Source organism: Poromitra crassiceps, assembly GCF_964638095.1.
Source record: "Poromitra crassiceps genome assembly, chromosome: 1".
NCBI lineage: Eukaryota > Metazoa > Chordata > Actinopteri > Beryciformes > Melamphaidae > Poromitra > Poromitra crassiceps.
This window is the reverse complement of record NC_139623.1, coordinates 78,276,663-78,298,876: the sequence shown is the minus strand read 5'-3', so window position 1 is coordinate 78,298,876 and position 22,214 is coordinate 78,276,663. Positions and strand designations below refer to the sequence as shown.

General features: G+C 43.8%; 1 protein-coding gene across 2 annotated transcripts; it reads right to left on the bottom strand.

Annotated features, from left to right (window-relative positions):
• Nucleotides 1-83: 83 nt before the first annotated feature.
• Nucleotides 84-19,815, bottom strand: smad9 (SMAD family member 9). Of its 2 annotated transcripts, none has more exons than XM_083642790.1 (8): nucleotides 19,695-19,815; nucleotides 17,506-18,021; nucleotides 13,714-13,929; nucleotides 9,442-9,702; nucleotides 6,854-6,967; nucleotides 4,382-4,603; nucleotides 2,307-2,563; nucleotides 84-1,076 (listed from the first exon to the last, which is right to left on the bottom strand). In XM_083642790.1, the coding sequence occupies exons 2-8, from the start codon at nucleotides 17,705-17,707 to the stop codon at nucleotides 933-935; spliced, it is 1,416 nt and encodes a 471-aa protein (XP_083498916.1). In that variant the 5' UTR covers nucleotides 17,708-18,021; nucleotides 19,695-19,815; the 3' UTR covers nucleotides 84-932. The 2 variants fall into 2 exon arrangements, with proteins under 2 accessions (XP_083498916.1, XP_083498917.1); XM_083642791.1 differs by having other exon boundaries at nucleotides 6,854-6,964.
• Between the last annotated feature and the right edge of the window lie 2,399 nt (nucleotides 19,816-22,214).

Here is a 22,214-nt window from a genome sequence, read left to right as displayed (position 1 = left end):
AATAAAAACGGATGGTATTGATAGCTCTATGTAAAAAAAAACTATCTTCTAAATTGATAGATTTGCGAGAGAGAAAACTTTAATTGAACAAGTAAAAATCAATCGGTACATGAAGTCAAACAGGAAATACACAACACATACTAATAACGTAACATTTAATCACAAGTCTTTTAGTACCTACATGTACAGTAAATCCCATGTGTCCTTGTCTTGGACTGCAGTTAATATGTCCCAATAAATGCAGTATCATAGTTTTACTGAAATGAAACACTTGATCATTGGAACTACACAGGCCGTAAATTAGCAAAATGAAATTCAGGGCGTTGCAGCTGAGAGAACAAGACATGACAAAGCTGACAAAACTGCAAAAATTTTAGGACCGCTATAAATGTGTATGAGATGAGGAGAAGGAGTGGAGGACAGAAAACCTGGGAGTGGCAATACATACAGAATCTACGACTACCTGTGTGTAGGACTGAGACCACACGGGAAGAGACTACCTGTGTGTAGGACTGAGACCACATGCGTCGGGAAGAGACTACCTGTGTGTAGGACCCAAACCACACGGGAAGAGACTACCTGTGTGTAGGACCCAAACCACACGGGAAGAGACTACCTGTGTGTAGGACTAAGACCACACGGGAAGAGACTACCTGTGTGTAGGACTAAGACCACACGGGAAGAGACTACCTGTGTGTAGGACCCAAACCACACGGGAAGAGACTACCTGTGTGTAGGACCCAGACCACACGGGAAGAGACTACCTGTGTGTAGGACCCAAACCACACGGGAAGAGACTACCTGTGTGTAGGACTAAGACCACACGGGAAGACACTACCTGTGTGTAGGACCCAGACCACACGGGAAGAGTGTGTATGTGTTAGGACACTGAAGAGTGTGTATGTGTTAGGACACTGAAGAGTGTGTATGTGTTAGGACACTGAGGAGATCGGGTTGTGTGGGGAGCCCATCTGTGTGAGGACCTTGTCCAGCCACTGCAACGGCCCATGCAGGTGCACCTCAATCCAGCAGGGGGTGCTGGTCACATCCTGACGATGGTATTCCGCACCCCAACCCTAAAGGAAAGGGAACAACATTCAAAATCTCAACTATGCATGTTGGCAGCTCAGTTTATAACTCTAATCAATAGCTGCTAAGTGGATGTGTGTAGGTAACGGGAGGAGGCTGTATCATCATGTTGACATGCTCACATCACTGCAGGCGAGAGCCGTTATGAAAAGAACATCAGATTTACTGCAGAAAATCCACAGTAGAAATTCAACTCTTTGTATTTAGCCATGTGGGTATTTCATATGGGTGTAACATTACGCAGATTAATACCGAACTGTTTAGGTGCACGGCTTTAGGTTCAATATGCATTGCAAACCGAACAAATGTTTCACTCCTGAACAGTGCAAGTCTTCTACAAAATTGCCAACTAAAACTGAGACAAAAAAGACAAAATGTGTTACAAACATTGTCGTAAATTTAAATAAAAATGTAAAATACACAGTGAAAATAATAAAATAAATACAAATTAATTTAAAAATCAAGGAAGCTTCTCTGGCATTTCTACTTTTTTGCTGTATGGAAAACGTACTGAAGCGTGACATCACTGTACCGAACCGTGAATTTTGTGAACTGTTACACTCCTAGTATTTAATAGAAATGATAAGCTCTGCCATTGGCTCCGACTATTTCACTTGGAGCGAAGGGAAATCCCTTTCCGCTCCCTAAATAGTAAATGGCCTGCATTTATATAGCGCTTTTATCCAAAGCGCTTTACAATCAGTAGGTATACATTCACCCATTCATACACCGATGGTGGCAAGCTGCCACACAGGGTGCTGGCACACCATCAGGAGCAATTTGGGTTTCAGTATCTTGCCCAAGGACACTTCGACATGCAGACTGGAGGAGCCGGGAATCGAACCACCGACCTCTTTCATCCAAAGCGATTAGTGACGACCCGCTCTACCTCCTGAGCTACAGCCGCCCCCTGCATGTCACTCTCAAATGCCTTAGCCGCTGTGAAACAACAACACTAGCAAGCAAGCTACATGCTGCAAATGGCGAGTTTTGATGAAGATTTGGATTGTGCAATAAAGCAGGCCTGCTTGGTACTTTCGGTGGATGGTTGTAAAGATAACAGAGCCTTTTCCCCCGCTATACCAGAGTGAGAATATGAGGAGCCAGCCTCTCGAAATAGATAGTTTGGCAAGCAAGACTACAGGTCATCTAATCTAACCCCAAACCACACATTTGAAAGTTTAAGATTAACCCTACGCGTGCCCTCCACACGTTACCTTGACGAAGCTCATGCGGATGGTGCACATCTTGGTGAGCTCGTAGACCACCTCGAAGCCATGGTTGACGGACTGGGAGAGGAGCTGAGCGAACAGCTGGTTGTTGAAGATCTTGAGGCTGCAGCCGCTGGGGATCTTACACACCGTGGTGGCATGGAAGCCATGCTGGAAGTTACAGTTGCGGCTCTGGACAAAGATGCTGCTGTCGCTCAAGCACTCGGCGTACACCTCCCCACCCACATAGTACAGGTGCAAACCTGAGAGAAGAGGGGAGAGATAAAAAAAAAAAAAGACATTGTTACTCCTCTCTTGTGCTACGTCCTTCCAGCGAAACTCCTCACTGTCAGGTGAAAAGAAGCGGCTGGCGACTGCACATGTATCAGAGGAAGCATGTGCTAGTACAACTCTCTCCAGATCGGCAGTGGGCATGATGGAGCAACAACCGAGACAGGGATTTGGCGAAGTACAATTGGGGAGAAAACAGAAAAGGTTAAAAAAAAGAAGAAGCATAAAACAAATTATGCAAAAGAGATGCCATTATCACAAATAAAGCACAGAGGTACTCCATCCTACCTTTGCCTATGTGCCTGCGTGTGTGTTCTATGGTACCTTTGCCTAAGTGCCTGCGTGTGTGTTCTATGGTACCTTTGCCTATGTGCCTGCGTGTGTGTTCTATGGTACCTTTGCCTATGTGCCTGCGTGTGTGTTCTATGGTACCTTTGCCTAAGTGCCTGCGTGTGTGTTCTATGGTACCTTTGCCTATGTGCATGGGTGTGTGTTCTATGGTACCTTTGCCTATGTGCCTGCGTGTGTGTTCTATGGTACCTTTGCCTATGTGCCTGCGTGTGTGTTCTATGGTACCTTTGCCTATGTGCCTGCGTGTGTGTTCTATGGTACCTTTGCCTATGTGCCTGCGTGTGTGTTCTATGGTACCTTTGCCTATGTGCCTGCGTGTGTGTTCTATGGTACCTTTGCCTATGTGCCTGCGTGTGTGTTCTATGGTACCTTTGCCTATGTGCCTGCGTGTGTGTTCTATGGTACCTTTGCCTATGTGCCTGCGTGTGTGTTCTATGGTACCTTTGCCTATGTGCATGCGTGTGTGTTCTATGGTACCTTTGCCTATGTGCCTGCGTGTGTGTTCTATGGTACCTTTGCCTATGTGCCTGCGTGTGTGTTCTATGGTACCTTTGCCTATGTGCCTGCGTGTGTGTTCTATGGTACCTTTGCCTATGTGCCTGCGTGTGTGTTCTATGGTACCTTTGCCTATGTGCCTGCGTGTGTGTTCTATGGTACCTTTGCCTATGTGCATGCGTGTGTGTTCTATGGTACCTTTGCCTATGTGCCTGCGTGTGTATTCTATGGTACCTTTGCCTATGTGCATGCGTGTGTGTTCTATGGTACCTTTGCCTATGTGCATGCGTGTGTGTTCTATGGTACCTTTGCCTATGTGCCTGCGTGTGTGTTCTATGGTACCTTTGCCTATGTGCCTGCATGTGTGTTCTATGGTACCTTTGCCTATGTGCCTGCATGTGTGTTCTATGGTACCTTTGCCTATGTGCCTGCGTGTGTGATGCCATTATCACAAATAAACCACAGAGGTACTCCATCCTACCAAGGTAGAGGAGTCTCTTGCGCTTCAGCCCCCTCCACAGAGGGAGGTCGGTGCTCTCAGGACAGGACAGTGTAATAAATGGGTAAACCCAAGAAGGACCTGGAGCACTTGATTCACTGGAATACATTTAATTCACTTATAGGTGCAGACCAACGTTTCGACGCGGCAGCATCTTGACTCTGATGAAGACGCTGTCGTGTCGAAACGTTGGTCTGCACCTATAAGTGAATTACATTTATTCCAGTGAATCGAGTGCTCCAGGTCCTTCTTGGGTTTACCCATTTATTTCTGTTGTGAGTACTCCATCCTACCTTTGCCTATGTGCCTGCGTATGCGTTTACCACAGAGGTACTCCATCCTACCTTTGCCTATGTGCCTGCGTATGCGTTTACCACAGAGGTACTCCATCCTACCTTTGCCTATGTGCCTGCGTATGCGTTACCACAGAGGTACTCCATCCTACCTTTGCCTATGTGCCTGCGTGTGTGTTCGATGGTGGAGTTGCGGTTGACGTTGGACAACAAGCCGAGGCAGAAGCGGTTCTTGTTGTTGGAGGGGTCTGTGAAGCCGTCCACCAGGACGCTGCGGGACACGGCGTGGAACGTCTCTCCCACCCGGTTGTTGAGCTCATAGTAGGCTATGGAGCACCAGTACTCCGGCTCCTCGTAACACACCGGCCGTAAGTCTGCAACAGGGACACAAGGAAGGGACGAGCAGAGATGGGAAAAGTAGTTAATTGTGTAAAAAAAAGACTCCGGTAAAAGTAGAAGTACTGATTCAACTTGTTTACTCAAGTAAAAGTAAAAAGTACAGGCTCTGAAATGTACTCGAGTATAAAAGTAAAAACTATTTACTGTGCAAAGCTAATAGAAACATGTCATATTAATATGATTCAAATACTATTCAACTTAAAAGATCCCCTCTAAACATATTTTAAGATGCATAAAGTCTATACTTTGATTAATTTGTGTAAGTTTTTTCCATAGATAGTATAATAGATGGATTAAGTGAGCGTGACGTCACCCATTGGGTTTTGATGGAACAAAATGAGGCTTGAATCTCCCGCTTCCTGCTCATCGTTGATTGGTTGAATGGATTAATTCTACACGGAAGTATGGGGAGAGGGGGCGGGGGGGAGTTTCCGAATTTGTCTCACGGGCTTGAACTGACTGCCATCTTGTTGTTTGCTTCTGGTTGCTAGCTTGCTCGCTGGCTGGCTGGTTGCAGTGATGAAACGGTCCAGGAAAACAAATATAATAACTTTTAGCCCGAAGGTATGGGCGAGTAGGAGTCCAGCCAGCCGACCACCGTCTTGTCCGGGCCCTGGCCAAGAGACCATGGTGTGGTCTGAGCCTCCAGCCTGCTAGCTGCTGCTAAGCCTCCACAAGGTAAACTGCTATTATACTTATTATATCTCTGGGTAAACTCTAAACGTTATAACTGAGGTGGATTTGATCGCGCACTTGGTGCTCTGCTATGTTGGACTGTTTGAGTGATGCTCATGTTTGTAAGCTAACGCTAGCTCGATTAGCGATTGTGTGCTAACGTAAACATGTGAGCAAGGTGGCGAGTACCGTTGCTATACTGTAACTGAAATTTGGTGGCGTTAATGTTATAGTGATTAATATAACACAGTGTCGTTTGTTTCTTCAGGGGATGGCCTCCGGAGTACCATGGTGGAGCAGGAACAGCAAGACACAACGGAGGCACATTGTCCCCTGGTCAAATGATTTGTGAAAATTAATGCTACGTTTTAATTCCCATGTGCATGGCTCATTATATAATTTTCTGCTCTCCTGGGCTTATAATGGTAACATTAACATATTACTGTGAGAATATTGCTGATCATCAGTTGATCGTTCCATCAGCACCAATTTTCATTATCACCTTTTTTTATTAGTTTCTATTGGTTTATCTAAATTGAATCTGAACTTGTTCATCCTCCAATTCATTAGATAATTGTCAGTATCTATTTTTTCTGCCAGAGAGAGAGAAAACGATGATGCTCATTGGCACTGTGGAGCGGTGGGGTGACGGAAACTCTTTTTAATGCATGATTTTGAAAGGACAAAAGGTTAACAAAATAGATTAACCAGAGTATTTCTTGATAAAGAATTACAGTGTTATGGGTATATGATGCGATGGAGATTACAGCATGCATTGAATTCATTCAAATTAATTTGCAGAAACATTTATGCCATTCTTAAAATGAACAGACAACACCTGTTTGATATTCCCTTGAACGCACATTAAAAAATAACATTATTTAGGTGATTTATGTGAAAACTATGAGGTGAAAATGTATTTCTTTTTTTATGATCGATTCCAGATATGTGTTGGGTCCTCCACCACGTGATGGGTAAAGGGAGTCAGAGAGGGAATTGGATTGGTCTGATTTGTGTAACGCCCAGACTCTGGGGTCAGACCAATCTATGTGGCCCATAATTCTCGTTATAAACACACCCATTTAAAGCATTTGCACCGGCCGCAAACAGCAGGAGGGAGGGAGAACACGCCCACAATTTGCGCTGCGCGCAGCACTCAGCCCTCACTAAACAAGCGCAAATGCTAAATTACCGCTTTTTCGCCCCCCCTCCATTTTAGAATAATAGTAAAGACAGAAATCGAAAGAAAGAAAATCAAATTAGGGGCCAAAATATTCTTGAACAAATCAAAACGATCTTACAGTTTATTTTAGAATCAAAGGCAAAAGCTTTGGAAAGAAATTAATACATAGGCATTAACATTAAGGCATTAAGAAACAAACATTCAAGCATATAGCTTTTGATGAAAATGGCTATTGATAAACATATCAGGTGTGTCCAAACTTTTGACTGGTAGTGCACACTGCACATATACAGTACATGGTATTATATACATGGTATTATATACAGTATATCAGTGGTATACCTGGCTGTGTGAACACTTCACTTACCTCTATGGGGAGCGGAAAGTATGAGTTTGGTGGTATTTGGGGTGTTGCTGGGCTTCACATCTTCTTGAGGGGTGGGCGTCTCCATCATGCTGTACGGAGGTGGGGGAGTCTCTGCTGGAAAAGCACATGACAGAGCAGAGGAAGAGGATAGAAATGGAACTAGAAATACAACAGGTCAAGTTGCTGTCTACATTCATGTCTGTCCAGGCTCATAGTACTAATACCTTGAAACCCAAGCCCAGCCATTCAGCCTTATGACAAGTTTATGCAACTAGGCATCTCGCGCGCTACATGTGCTCGATTCCTAGGCTTGTCCGCTGTGTGTGACATCAGTGATGTCACAATGCACAATCAAGTGACATCACTGATGACATCACTTCCAGTTGAGTGACATAATAATCATTTGCTCCCTTTTACTGTAGTTATGATGATGATGATGATGTTTGGTGGTACCTTAACAACACGGCTAATCATTTTCGACATGGAAAATGGTCCTACCCCTAACACATAGCCATACCCACCCCTCCAACCTGTGGTAAAATTACTATACTAACATAATAAAGACCAATAAACTAGAATTTAAAAAGTATAAAATTATTATTTGTATCCTGGGTAAAGCTCATATATGATTCAAGATTCAAGATTCAAGATTCAATACTTTATTGCCATGTCAACACAGTTGATTGGAATTTGTTTCAGTGCAGCTCTAAAGAACAGACATAAAAACAGACATAACAAATCACAGATTCAGACACAAAAGAGAATAAAAAAGTGGAAAAAAACACTACATAAAATATGAGAGAGGCTGAAATAGATAAATAAAGTGCACAGTTTTACAAGCAGCATTTGTTCATAAAAGCAGTATCGAGCTGCCTATAAAGTGCAATTCAAGTTCAAGTTCAATTCAAGCCTACGGATTTAAGGTGCGATTTAAGGTGCGAATACAAAGAGGGTCAGAGTTCAGGAGGCGAACCGCCTCAGGATAAGTGCTGTTCCTGAGACGGGAGGTCCTGCACCTCAGAGACTGAAGCCTCCTACCTGAGGGCATGAGTTTAAAGAGAGAGCTAGCAGGGTGGGAGGGGTCGGCGATCACCCTCTGCATCTTGCGTTTGGTCCGTGTGGCATAGATGGAGGAAACGGATGGAAGGTCGTGGCCGGTGATTTTGGACGCTATGCGTACCACCCTTTCCAACCGTTTCCTCTCAAGGGCGGTAGTGTCGCCGTACCACACTGTGACTATGTGCCACGGGCACTGCACTATTTACTATAATGTCAGCTTGATTCTTTACCATAGCTCAAGTGTCAAATGTGTGTGTGTGTGTGTGTGTGTGTGTGTGTGTGTGTGTGTGTGTGTGTGTGTGTGTGTGTGTGTGTGTGTGTGTGTGTGTGCGTGACAGCTTGTGCAGACATCTCGATCTCTCCCAATACGTCGTTTGAGCATGAATGCCTCAGTCTCGTCCGACACTTTTCGTAAGACACACACTTGTGACACTTATCTAACCATAAAACAGCCTTAAACCTCCTGATCACAGGGCAGCGAACCACAGTATCTGAACCAGCTATTCTGGAAACATAATTGTTGAATTAGCCTACTCAGATATTCAAACAGAATATATCATTGTTGATAGTTCTATGAAATGCCTTCTGTAGCACTTATGACTTTGGCATTATTTTAGACAGCGATCTAAACTTTAACAGCCATATTAATCAATTAACAAGATCAGCCTTCTATCAATTAAAAAAAACAGATTATTTTTTTATCTAAACCAGACTCTGAGAAGTTAATTCATGCTTTTATAACAAGTAGACTAGACTATTGTAACGGTCTATTCACCGGCCTCCCTAACTCAGCTGTGAAGCGACTGCAGCTAATTCAAAATGCAGCTGCACGTGTCCTCACTGGGACAATTTTTTTTTAACATATCACACCTGTTCTCAAGTCTCTGCATTGGCTCCCCGTCCAAACCAGAATCGAGTTTAAAATCTTGCTACTTGTTTATAAAGCTTTAAATGACCTTGCACATCAGTATATCAAAGACATGCTAATATAATATATACAATCCAGCAAGATCTCTCAAATCCACAGACAGCGGCCTTTTAACCATCCATAGCAAGTCTAAAGCAGGGGAGGCTGCCTTTTGTATCTATGCCCCAAAGAGATGGAACACCCTGCCTGAGAACCTGAGAGGCCCCCACACTGAACACTTTTAAAAGCAGGTTAACAACAGTTTATGGCTAGGTTATTGGTTTCTTGGTGTGTGTGTGTGTGTGTGTGTGTGTGTGTGTGTGTGTGTGTGTGTGTGTGTGTGTGTGTGTGTGTGTGTGTGTGTGTGTGTGTGTGTGTGTGTGTGTGTGAGTGAGTGAGAGTGTGTGAGAGAGAGAGAGAGAGAGAGAGAGAGAGAGAGAGAGAGAGAGAACAGGGCACTCCTGAAAAAGATAGCATCACTCTCAGTGACACTCCACCTGTATAAATAAATAAAATAAAAAAAATTGCCAAAAATAATCCGGCCCCCATGAGGTCTCATTTGAACAAATCTGCTCCACTACCTACAGTAATACTAGAAATGAGTTTGTGTTTGTGTTCCTACCTGTTATGTGGTAAGGACTGCCGGGCTCTGCAGCGCTGTTGGGGGAGTTGGGGTAACTCTGCGAGGTGGGCGACTGGGCGAGGGAGGAGGAGGAGGGCGAGGAGGAGAAGGAGGAGCATGGCAGAGGAGGGAAGGAGTCTGGGTAGGTGGCATTCTGGGGCATCAGGGGCTCATTGTGCAAGGAGGCGTTCCTGAACTTGGCCAGCAAACTGTGCTGAGGGTTGAACTCGCTGTGGCGCGGGACCAACACAGGTGGCAGCACTGAGAGGGAGAGAGCAGGGGGAGGGGAAAGAGAAAGGGAGAGAGAGAGGAGAGGCAGAGAGATACTGTTAGAAAAGATCATATTACTGCAAATCTAGTTGGCTTGGGTACACTGTATCAGATCAGTCATCCTTGTTCTTAGCCTACTACAGTATATAGAAAATGAGAGGGGGGAGCAGTGGCTCTACTTGGAACCCCATGAAAGCTTTCACTATTTGTAAAATTACAACTCAACAGTGAACTTATTTATTCCTCTCAAAAACCAATTTGAATGTTTTTGGTGTGGATCTGGACAGGACACTAGACCCCATGTCTGTCAAACGGACTAGCATAATATCATAACCACCTAAGAGATGCATCTTGCTTAACTGGAACCACCAAAAACCTCCAACATTTAATTTGTTTAAAAAAGCTTTGAATGAAACATTGAGACTGGAACAGTGTACCTATGCCTTGATTAGGTTAAGGGGGACGTCTTTTTGAGAACGTAGGAACCTCTCATGGACCTCTGAATATACTCGTCCTCTCGTTTAGAATAATTGTTGTCTTGACCCTTGTCTATTGTTGTATACACTATTTGTGAGTCTATTTGACCGTTGTTATTATTTATTTATTTTATTTTTATTTATTTATTTATCGGATTTTGTTGTTTTTGTTTATGTTGTCTTTGTATTGTATTGCAAAAAAGGGTAACGCTTTAGAATACAGCCCGCAAATAAGCATGTAGTTATAGTATAACAACGGGGTTTAGGGCTGCAGTTATAGTCTAACTATGGGGTTTAAAGAGTGAATTAATACTTTAACTAGAGGGTAACAAGATCTGTACTTATGGTATAACAACGGGGTTTAAGGAGTGTAGTTATAGTATAACAACGGGGTTTAAGGAGTGTAGTTATAGTATAACTACGGGGTTTAAGGAGTGTAGTTATAGTCTAACTACGGGGTTTAAGCAGTGAAAAAATACTTTAACTAGAGGGTAACAAGATCTGTACTTGTAGTCTAACTACGGGGTCGCGGGCGGTATTATGAAGCAGGGGACCAATGTTTGTACTTATAGGCTAATTACGGGGTACCACACTGTACTTACAGGGTAACTACAGGGTTTAAGGAGTGTAGTTATAGTATAACTACGGGGTTTAAGGAGTGTAGTTATAGTATAACTACGGGTTTAAGGAGTGTAGTTATAGTATAACAATGGGGTTTAAGGAGTGTAGTTATAGTATAACAACAGGGTTTAAGGAGTGTAGTTATAGTATAACAACGGGGTTTAAGGAGTGTAGTTAGAGTATAACAACGGGGTTAAGGCGTGTAGTTAGAGTATAACAACGGGGTTTAAGGAGTGTAGTTAGAGTATAACAACGGGGTTTAAGGAGTGTAGTTAGAGTATAACAATGGGGTTTAAGAAGTGTAGTTAGAGTATAACAACGGGGTTTAAGGAGTGTAGTTATAGTATAACAACGGGGTTTAAGGAGTGTAGTTAGAGTATAACAACGGGGTTTAAGGAGTGTAGTTATAGTATAACAACGGGGTTTAAGGAGTGTAGTTAGAGTATAACAACGGGGTTTAAGGAGTGTAGTTATAGTATAACAACGGGGTTTAAGGAGTGTAGTTAGAGTATAACAACGGGGTTTAAGGAGTGTAGTTATAGTATAACAACGGGGTTTAAGGAGTGTAGTTAGAGTATAACAACGGGGTTTAAGGAGTGTAGTTATAGTATAACAACGGGGTTTAAGGAGTGTAGTTATAGTATAACAACAGGGTTTAAGGAGTGTAGTTAGAGTATAACAATGGGGTTTAAGGAGTGTAGTTAGAGTATAACAATGGGGTTTAAGAAGTGTAGTTAGAGTATAACAATGGGGTTTAAGGAGTGTAGTTAGAGTATAACAACGGGGTTTAAGGAGTGTAGTTATAGTATAACAACGGGGTTTAAGGAGTGTAGTTAGAGTATAACAACGGGGTTTAAGGAGTGTAGTTATAGTATAACAACGGGGTTTAAGGAGTGTAGTTAGAGTATAACAACGGGGTTTAAGGAGTGTTTTTAGAGTATAACAACAGGGTTTAAGGAGTGTAGTTATAGTATAACAACGGGGTTTAAGGAGTGTAGTTATAGTATAACAACGGGGTTTAAGGAGTGTAGTTAGAGTATAACAACGGGGTTTAAGGAGTGTAGTTAGAGTATAACAACAGGGTTTAAGGAGTGTAGTTAGAGTATAACTACGGGGTTCAAGGAGTGTAGTTAGAGTATAACTACGGGGTTTAAGGAGTGTAGTTATAGTATAACTACACTCCTTAGACTATAAGTACAGATCTTGTTACCCTCTAGTTAAAGTATTTTTTCACTCCTTAAACCCCGTTGTTATACTCTAACTACACTCCTTAAACCCCGTTGTTATACTCTAACTACACTCCTTAAACCCTGTTGTTATACTCTAACTACACTCCTTAAACCCCGTTGTTATACTCTAACTACACTCCTTAAACCCCGTTGTTATACTATAACTACACTCCTTAAACCCCGTTGTTATACTCTAACTACACTCCTTAAACCCCATTGTTATACTATAACTACACTCCTTAAACCCCGTTGTTACCCTGTAAGTACAGTGTGGTACCCCGTAATTAGCCTATAAGTACAAACATTGGTCCCCTGCTTCATAATACAGCCCGCGACCCCGTAGTTAGACTATAAGTACAGATCTTGTTACCCTCTAGTTAAAGTATTTTTTCACTCCTTAAACCCCGTAGTTAGACTATAACTACTAGGGCTGTGCCGATTCACTTATCTCCCGATTCGATACTATCACGATACTTGGGTGCCGATTCGATATATATTGCGATTCTTAAGTATTGCGATTCTACGATTATTGCGATTCGATATTACGATTTATTGCGATTTTTGTTTCTTTTTTTCTTTTCTTTTTTCAGTTTGTTTGCTTTTTTCCACTAGATTAGAACATGGGAAAAGTTGAATCATACATTAGAGACTGTATATTATATCATGAGTAGGGCTGGGCGATATAGTTAAAAACAGGGGCGGACTGGGATCATAATTCAGGCCGGGCATTAGATACCAAGCAGGCCAGGCCGATATGGGCCGACGCGCGTGAAATTTGGGCCGTTTGAAGCCCAATTTGGGCCGTTTGAAGCTCAATGTGGGTAGTTTGAAGCCCAATTTGGGCCGTTTGAAGCTCAATTTGGGTCGTTTGAAGCCCAATTTGGGCCGTTTGAAGCCCAATTTGGGCCAAGTCCAATTTTACAATGAGATGCACCCACTTTAACCCTGAAGTGTAATTATTACTTCAGACTAACTAATAAAGTAATAAAACCACTAGTAAACCAGTAGGCAGCGCCTGGCCTGCTGTTCAGTGAGTGGCCTGACTGCGGGCACCAAAAAAAAAAAAAAAAAAAAAAAAGTATTTTTTTTATTTTTTTTGCTTTTGCGATTATCGATTCTGGAATAAAAGATCGATTCAAAAAATCGTGACATTAAAAATCGCAATACTTAGGTGAATCGATTTTTTCTCCCACCCCTAATAACTACACTCCTTAAACCCCGTTGTTATACTATAACTACACTCCTTAAACCCCGTTGTTATACTATAACTACACTCCTTAAACCCCGTAGTTATACCATAAGTACAGATCTTGTTACCCTCTAGTTAAAGTATTAATTCACTCCTTAAACCCCGTAGTTAGACTATAACTACAGCCCTAAACCCCGTTGTTATACTATAACTACATGCTTATTTGTGGGCTGTATTCTAAAGCGTTACCCAAAAAAGATGAAAATATACAAATAAATAATTGAAGAAAAAAAAAACTTTTTTTTTTCTCTTTTTTCTTTTTTATGAATTTCCTTTGCAGCCCGCCCGTCCTGTAGTACCTGGTGTCTCCACACGCCTGTCGTGGTAGTACCTGGTGTCTCCACATGCCTGTAGTGGTAGTACCTGGTGTCTCCACACGCCTGTAGTGGTAGTACCTGGTGTCTCCACACGCCTGTAGTGGTAGTACCTGGTGTCTCCACACGCCTGTAGTGGTAGGGGTTGATGCAGATGTCCTTCTGCTTGGAGCCGAAGGCGAACTCGCAGCAGTCCAGGGCTTTGAGCTCATGGTGGGACTGCAGGTCCGGCCAGCGCCACACTCGGCAGTAGATGACGTGGGGCAGACCCTTCCTGTGGGACACCTGCAGCCTCCCGTCCAGCGACCGAGGGATTGTCACACACTTACCTGAGGAAGGTTAAAAAAATGGCTAAATTAAAGTGCATGCTTATCAATACTGGTCAGCAGAGGAGGCAAACTATACTGCACCTTTAAACTGATCAGATTCAGATTCGGATTAAGGACTGCACAACAAAGTCGGCAGAATTTGTTTTCGGTGCAGCATATTATAGCACAATAGCTACTGTGTCAACAGAAAAAACATGGACAGTACAGATATGAAAACAATACACACGTAGCATACAAATACAGGACATTCAACATGAACAGAAATTATGGATGGGGTATTGCTTCAGGAGTGGGTGGAGTTCAGTGACCTGATGGCAGTGGGGAAAAAGCTGTTTTTGAACCGGGTTGTTTTGGTGGAAATGAATCTATAGCGCCGGCCAGATGTTTGATTGTAACTAATGGGGCATTTCTTTTTGAGGCCATTTACACCTGGCATTAACATGTGTTTTCTGTCATCAGATTGCAATCAGATTGTGCTTTATCACTTGATAGCACAGGTGTAAACGCCCCCCAAGACACATTGAAGATGGATTGCAATCTGATCGGCCAAACCAGCCCCGGAGGTGGTCAGTGATGTATTGTGTACACATTGAACACGTGTCCTCTCAATCTGGATACAGCAACTGTATGCAGATTGAGAGGACACCCATTTTGGGTGATCAGATTGCAATCAGATTGCAATCTGATCACCAAAAACGCATGTTAACGCCAGGTGTAAATTAAATCATGCTAATGTGGTCAAGCACTATCTGATTGCAATCTGATGACTGAAAATGCATGTTAATGCCAGGTGTGAATCGCCTCTTTGAATTGGGAACTAGGAATATCCCAGTTGAGTGATGTCACACCCAAGTTTACCGCGTTCCATTAAAACACTCTGAGCTATGGTAGCACTAGTCTGACTGGGTTGAAGCAGCATGGTGGACTATAGCTCTCCCATTGGTGCCGACCATTTCAGTCGGTGCCGGATGGAAATCCCATTCCGCTCCCTGCAAGCTCTGCAATTGGCTCCGACCCGCTCTGACTGCGGCTGCGAACATTTTTGGATTTCCTTTCCACGCCCCCCGTGTCAAATCTGTATGCCTCTGATGCTGTACGTGTTGAATCTGCCGAGCTCAAATGCCTGCGCCGCTGCCTTTGAAACAATAACAACAGCAGTGCTATCCGCTAGCTCGTTGCTACACGCTGAAAACGATTGATGTGGAGCCAGCCAGACTCTCCCAGCCGCTTTGCTAGGAGAGTCTGGCAAGCGAGACCATGGTAGCGCTAGCTAGCCATTGTTAGCAATAAGAGTTGATAACAATGCGTTTCATGGTATTTTTGTGCATACAAACACTGTAGCAACATGTCCACAGAGAGAAGCTAGACAGAACTCTGTGTATGACTGATTTCATGAGACACAAATAAGACAGAAGTGCTAATAAACAGTTGCTTCAACGTCATCTACTGTTGAAGCACAGAGCTGCCATCTTGGATTTTGAGGTCAGGGCTGGGCTTCGTAAAACATCCGATCCCGTGAACTCACATTTGTTTTGTTCTGCAGGACTGTTTGGCCTCCAGCAGGGGGCGGGCCTTTTCACAAATGACAAAGTGCATGGGCCAATTATTGCAGAAAAACCGGTAGACTGAATAACAACAATTAAACAAGAACAGGAGTATGCAACAGCGGAGTTTCCTCGGTGGGAAAAGACGTTTTTGCCGTTCTTCTGAGTGGATTTGGATTTTGACTGTTTCCGACGCTGATTGGCTGAAGGACTGAATTTGACGATGCTGAATGGCTGAAGGAGTTGTCTGTCAAGGCAAGTACTCACACCCACTGTGGACTGCTTGGAGTCCAGACGGAACCGCAAAACAAAACAGAACGTGAGTTCACGAATCCGGAAGGTTATAACCAGGCTAGGCGAGGCTCCCCCGAGAACAGGGTAGGGAATCTGGGATTAGGTGACGTCACACCTAACCTTTGAACTGTGAGATTCCTAGTTCCCAGTACAAATGGAACGGGGCACTAGAGCTCAGCTCATCTTGGTGACTAGAGCTGAAATTATTCACCACCGTGAGGCACGGTGGATCAGTGGTTAGTACTGTGTCTGTTGCCTCACAGCAAGAAGGTCCAGGTTTCGAAACCCGGTCCGTCCCAGGTCCTTTCTGTGTGGAGTTTGCATGTTCTCCCCGTGTTTGTGTGGGGTTTCTCCGGGTGCTCCGGTTTCCTCCCACCATCAAAAGGCATGTATGTTAGGTTTAATACTCCTGTCAGTGCCCCTGACCAAGGCACATGGCAAAAGAACTGGAGTTGGTCCCCGGGCGCTGCACTGCGGCTGCCCACTGCTCCTAGTTCTAGGAAGGTTCCTAGTAGAGGATGGGTCAAATGCAGAGGATGAATTTCCCAATGCGGATAAATAAAGCATAACTTGAAGTGTTGGGAGGAAAATTCAACTTATGTGTTAACAGCTGAACTGGGGTCACCTCAGGGAATGTAAGGTTTCACCTTATTGTAACCTTTGTGCCATAACTGACTATGCCAGAGGTGTTGTTGTCAGAATGGCTCCTGGATGTCTCAGAGATGTCCATGGAAGGTCTAACTTAAGAAGAGATAACGTGTTGCTTTTACTCTACTTTGGTGGCCTGTTCTAATGTCAGCACATTCCGTACATAATGTAAAATACCAAATAGTGGCTGGTTACAGCTTCACAAAGGCTAAGATTATCTTGCTTTCCTCAATTTCATATCATTATATAATAACTACTTTCTCTTGTTTGGCTCCTGGTCAGACTAAAGTAAGCAATTAAGAATCACTTTGGACTCAGAGAACTTGTGATTTTTGACATGTTTTTGACTAGACTAAATAATTAATAAAAAAAAAAACACAGCCGTATTGGTGACACAAATGTGTTACAGTGGTGATTATACAAGTATCTATCATGTTATTGTCCACATTTAAACTACCGTATTTCTCTGACACTCTTATCCAGACCAGCTTACAATGAGTGACACTCAAGAACATTTTGACCACCATGCCACCTTTCAGCAAGACACATCTAGCCCTGTTCACAACCGCTCACAACCAAAATAGTGGAATAGTCTGAATTCTCAACTGTTAATTTGATTCACTATATTATATTAAGCCCACTACAAAATACCCACAATGCACTACAATTTCTAGTGAACAGCGAATGCACCCTACATTTTCTCCCAAATACTGTACCACAATGCAATGCGGTGATGTTTACATGTCCAGGAACCCCCAGGGGTCCTCAAGGGGGGTTCCAGGGGGTCGTCAGCAAAAAGGGTCATCATTTATTCTCACTATTACCATCAAAAGAAACAGAATGTATGATATATTTTGGTCATGGGTTTCATACAGGTTTTGTAATAAAACATCTAAAAGCAAAAATCTTATCGAATGGGGGACCCTGGGACAAAATCGTATCGAACGGGAGTCCGTGGTCCAATTTGTGTCCGTTTAGGGATCCTTGATGTGAAAAAGTTTGAGAACCCCTGCACTAATACCATAAACACTACAGGAGGAAGAGTGAGTGAGTGAATGAGTGAACCATCCCCGAACACGGCTATACTCACTGGGCTGACCAGGGCAGCTGAGGGCTCTCTCGAGCTCCTCCATGGCTCCCTTCTTCTTCTTCAGTTTCTTCACCAGAGAGTCCACAGCCTTCTCCGCCCACTTCTCCTCCTCGTCCCCTTGCTTCCAGCCCAGCAGGCGCTTCACCGCCGGGCTGGTGAAGGAGAACAGGGACGTGATGGAAGTGGTGGTGGAGGAGTTCATAATGAGACGGATGGGATGTGGGTGGGGTTAGCTGAGCCGATGGGTTCACGTGAGGACAGGAAGAGAGATAAGGATAGAGAGGTGGCGTGATGAGTCTTGTGTCTTTTTCTTCGTTTTATTCCACTGTGACTTCCCAGCACTGAGCGTTGGTGGACGAGTTGGACCACTGCCAGTGCAAAGCAGAGCAAACCCCTAAATCTGCTCTCTCTGCGTTGGCACAGAAGGGGATGTGTGGCAGCTCGGGGTCCAGATGAGCCTCCTGCAGGGAAGCTTATTCCTCACACAGCCAGACTTCCAGGTCAAGTTTCAATCATCTGGCAAGAGAAGTGAGAGAGAGAGAGCATTAGCTGCTAATTTAGCTGAAGCCAAGGCATGGCTGGGGAGACAATCCAGAGGTCAAGCAGCAAAGAAGACTTGGGATTGACTTGTTAGGGGGAACAAAGACCCAACAAGAAACTTGTTTTAAGTGACAGGCTGGTCTAGACTGATGACAACAGCCTGAATCAAATCTAGACCAAAACACCACAAAATAAAAATATCTTATTCAACACTTAGGTGGCGTATCTGCATGGCCCCTTTCTCTTCGTCAAATTGATTTTTTCTAAATAGCCTACTGAGCAACTATTATTCCCTATAAGGAGAGCAATCACAACATTAAAAAGTAGCAAAAAAAAAGTTAAAAACAAACAGAAAATGTTTGGTAGAGATCAGAGGATGGTGGCCATGCAGGCTCATTTTCTGGAATAACTGAGAATGAGGCATGTCCTTTCTAGGGCTTCTGTTTCTATGGTCATACCATACCACTAACGCCCAGGAGCCATACTGTCTGGCCAGAACACATCACAGGACAAGAGAGAGAGAGAGAGGGGGGGGGGGGGGGGGGGAGAGAGAGAGAGTTGTTTGCTTGTATTTCCGTTTGTGCATTCATCCAAAAAAGATTACTGGGAAAATATGCAGGGAACTATCCAACTATTTCTCAGGTATGAATCCCAGTCACAAATTCTACACACCCCATCCCGCTATAGTCCTTAATCTTCCTATAGGGAGTAGCCTATTAGGCTGTAGCCTATTTTTTTTTACCTATAGACTGGTGATGATAGGCTATGATATTCCATCCACTATGGTATCGTCTTGTATCCTTCTATTATAGCTCTTTTTATTGGGATTCTTGAAATTCTAGGTAGTTATTCCTCTGATGATGAATGTGGACAAGGCTACATTCTGTCTCCTGCTCATCAAAAATAATAATAGAAATGTAAACAACACTGCCTAGTTTTCCGCAGACAGACAGCTGAGTTTACAATGACAGCAAAAGCGCGCAAGCTCTGGTTTCCAATGCGGCATCAGTGCGCTGCTGCTTTTATGGAGCCTGGCGTCACCCAGTCTACAGGCTCAGATAGGCTAATTACCTAATGCTTTATCATCACCCCCCCCCCCCCCCCCCCCCCCCACCCCAAAGTAAACACGCCAGCTTCCTTTTACTACTACCATGAGTCCTATGTCGTATGTACATTTTGGGCTGCCCCCCCCACACACACACACACACGCACACACACGCACACACACCTCTTGACAAGTCCTGCATGCTCAAAAGGTAAACAAGCGCCGTCAGCCAAAACACATTCCTGTCAAAATCTCTTAAGTGTCATAATTAACAACTTTTATCTGAACGAGTATGGCACAAAGAGAGCACTGAGTGATTATTGTCTACAGTAGCCTATTTGTCTTGCCTGCCATAATATCGAATACTATTGATTACAAATCTATAATTAGCCCATTCTATAATTTCCCAATCGACCTCATAGAGTCTATATTTCCACATTATAAATCGCGAAGTTGCCCGTTAGTGAGCACTGAGCAGTTATTCATCCTATTTAATATACACATTAATAAAACATGCAATTGCAAAAAACACAGCAACACCAATACAGAAACAGCTAGGCTACTTAATTATGAAAATATAAATTAGCGTTAGTTGTTTTCTCACCTCTGATGTGATAACAAGTGTATAGCAGACAGCCGTGCGTGTGGAGGTTGTAGCCTGCCCTAGATCAGGATCAGACCAGCATACTGGAGCGCCGAAGGTGTGTGTGCGTGTGTGTGTGTGTGTGTGTGTGTGTGTGTGTGTGTGTGTGTGTGTGTGTGTGTGTGTGTGTGTGTGTGTGTGTGTGTGTGTGTGTGTGTGTGTGTGTGTGTGTGTGCGCGCGCGCGCGCGCGCGCGTGCGTGTGTCTGTGTGTGCGTGCGTGCGTGCGCGGGTTGGTGTGTGTTTGGGAGGACCAGTGTCAAGCCTGCCTGCTAGAATAAAAACAATACGTCCGGTTTAGATTTTTAAAAATAAAACACGTATAGCTACAAACCTGATTGTTTTTATTCATTTCAATCTATTTATATCATAGCCTAAGGTTATTTGATTAGCTAACGGAGGATCAAATGATCATTGACTGTTTAGTCTATATATGATATGATAGGCTATAATATGCAGGGGGTGGCGATCGAGGAACTTCAATGGCAAGCGCAAAATGCCCACACAATTATATTATGTTTACGAACGGTGCAATAAAATCAATATTAAAACAGCTTTGAAAGCAATGTGTGACTGACTGCATATCAGAAAGTTAGGGATCAGCAAAAAACGATAGTATCCAAAAATTGGCCAACCAACGCTTTTAATTTGAAGGCAGCACTAGCCTGCAGTAACTTCCGGTATTCCCACGGCTGCCTGTGGCTGACTTGACGCAGCGGATCCCGGAGCCTCCACTCCTCCAGCAGCCCCAGCCGAGCGCCACAGCCTCGGCGTCAGCCTGGCTGGAACCGCAGCGCCTGCATGCGAGATCCCTCCGCCTCCCCCCTGGAACTTTCCCAGAATTTCAGGATGTCAGGGATTCAGACCCAGGCAGCAGCTACAGTGCGTGGGCATGATGTGCAATCCCAAATCAGAGAAAAAGGCCGAGACAAACGGCCACACCTGTTGTTCCCTTTTCCAGTCTATAGCCTACTCTATTCTAATACATGGATTGACTGTGGTTCCATAACAAAAACTTTTTTACTTTAGTATAGCCTACTGTGTCCCCCTAAAATGTAGATGACTACAGTTATTTTTCTGGGTAGGCGTGAAATATGACGATAATGAGGGAAATAACTGGCTTGAGAGTCTGCTGCGCAACCATTGTATGCAATTGGCTGGTTGTTGTTGCAGCAGAGGTGAGCAGCCTGTGTACTGGGTGGGTGGGTGCGCATATTTTATTTTCAAAAGGTTTGTAAATCAATCATATCACATTCCGCTTATACAGCTATTCTAGCTCTCAGACGCGCATTTAGGGCTTGGAAATTCGTACCCAAGGGACTTGTAGTGTGTGTGCGTACTGCTGTGGTAGACTATTTATGGTATATATCCATTTCTACTATAGCCTACTCCTATTGGCACCTGAGCTCAAGTTTTACTTGATAGTTATTTTTCGTAACACATAGGCCTACAGGTGCGCACCTGTAGCATATCAAAAAGAAAAAGAATAAATGTGCAAATCTGCCTGCCCTTGGACTATCCATCATTACAACCTTCAGTTAAAACCTGCATTGAAATCAATCTTCAATAATAAAATAATACTAATAAAAATGCTATCTATTGCTGTGTGAGCCAGACTGGGGTCTTTTTCATTGCGGATGGATATGCGCCTTATTGTGAGTGCCGTGACTGGTCCAGTTAATGACGCAAGCCCGGCTGGCGACAGTGAGTCTACAAGTTTGACATTTTCACAGTTTACAGCAACTGCTGCGGAACGTAACAATACTCCCGACATCAAGTGAAACCACTAGAGGGATCCTTTCAAACCTCTTTTTAACACCAGGTGGATCACCAAAATGCACCACCCGGCCTGGCTAAGCTGCCGGTGGGCCACAAACAAGTGAGCTCCAGGGACCAGCAGGGGTCCTTGAAGAAGATACACGGGAAAAGCAGGAACAGTTTCAGACGCCCCCCCCCACCACACACACACTAGAAATGAGCATAACAAGAAAATAAGGTTGAATATTTAATTCTGTAACGAGTCATAACATTACTGCTCTAAGAGGGGTTCTAATCTTATCAAGGGGGGGGGGGGGTGGTATATAATCTGGCTATCTATTTAGGGGGCCTTGGTGTAACATAAAAAATTGGGAAACCTTGATTTAATCCACTAGCCTGCAGTGATTGTGTAGAGTCAGGGAGAGAGGCAAGGATCAATAGAATATCTTGAAATGCAAATCTTTAATTTCAACCTGTAAAAAAATTCTAATTTGCGTGCCCCATGATTCCTGATTCCAGACTCCCGGAATAGAAAAGCACAGGTATAGGATGTGACTTCCCTGGGCAGAGCAGCCAGACAGACAGGCAGACAGACACAAACAGGATGCGCTCCCCGGGGGGCTCTGCAAGGCCCCAGACATCCGCATTAGTGCGCGCCCCAGCCCTCACTGCCAGACCTCAGAATTGCAAAAGAAAACAGTACTCCCAACAGGAACGTCATTTAT

Excerpts from the sequence above, each read along its gene's own strand:
- smad9 (XM_083642790.1), bottom strand. The coding sequence starts at position 17,707 with ATGAACTCCTCCACCACCACTTCCATCACGTCCCTGTTCTCCTTCACC. Across the intron at positions 6,968-9,441 it reads CAGTCCTTACCACATAACAG|CAGAGACTCCCCCACCTCCG; the intron begins GTAGGAACACAA and ends GTGCTTTTCCAG. Across the intron at positions 1,077-2,306 it reads TCCGCATGAGCTTCGTCAAG|GGTTGGGGTGCGGAATACCA; the intron begins GTAACGTGTGGA and ends CCTTTCCTTTAG.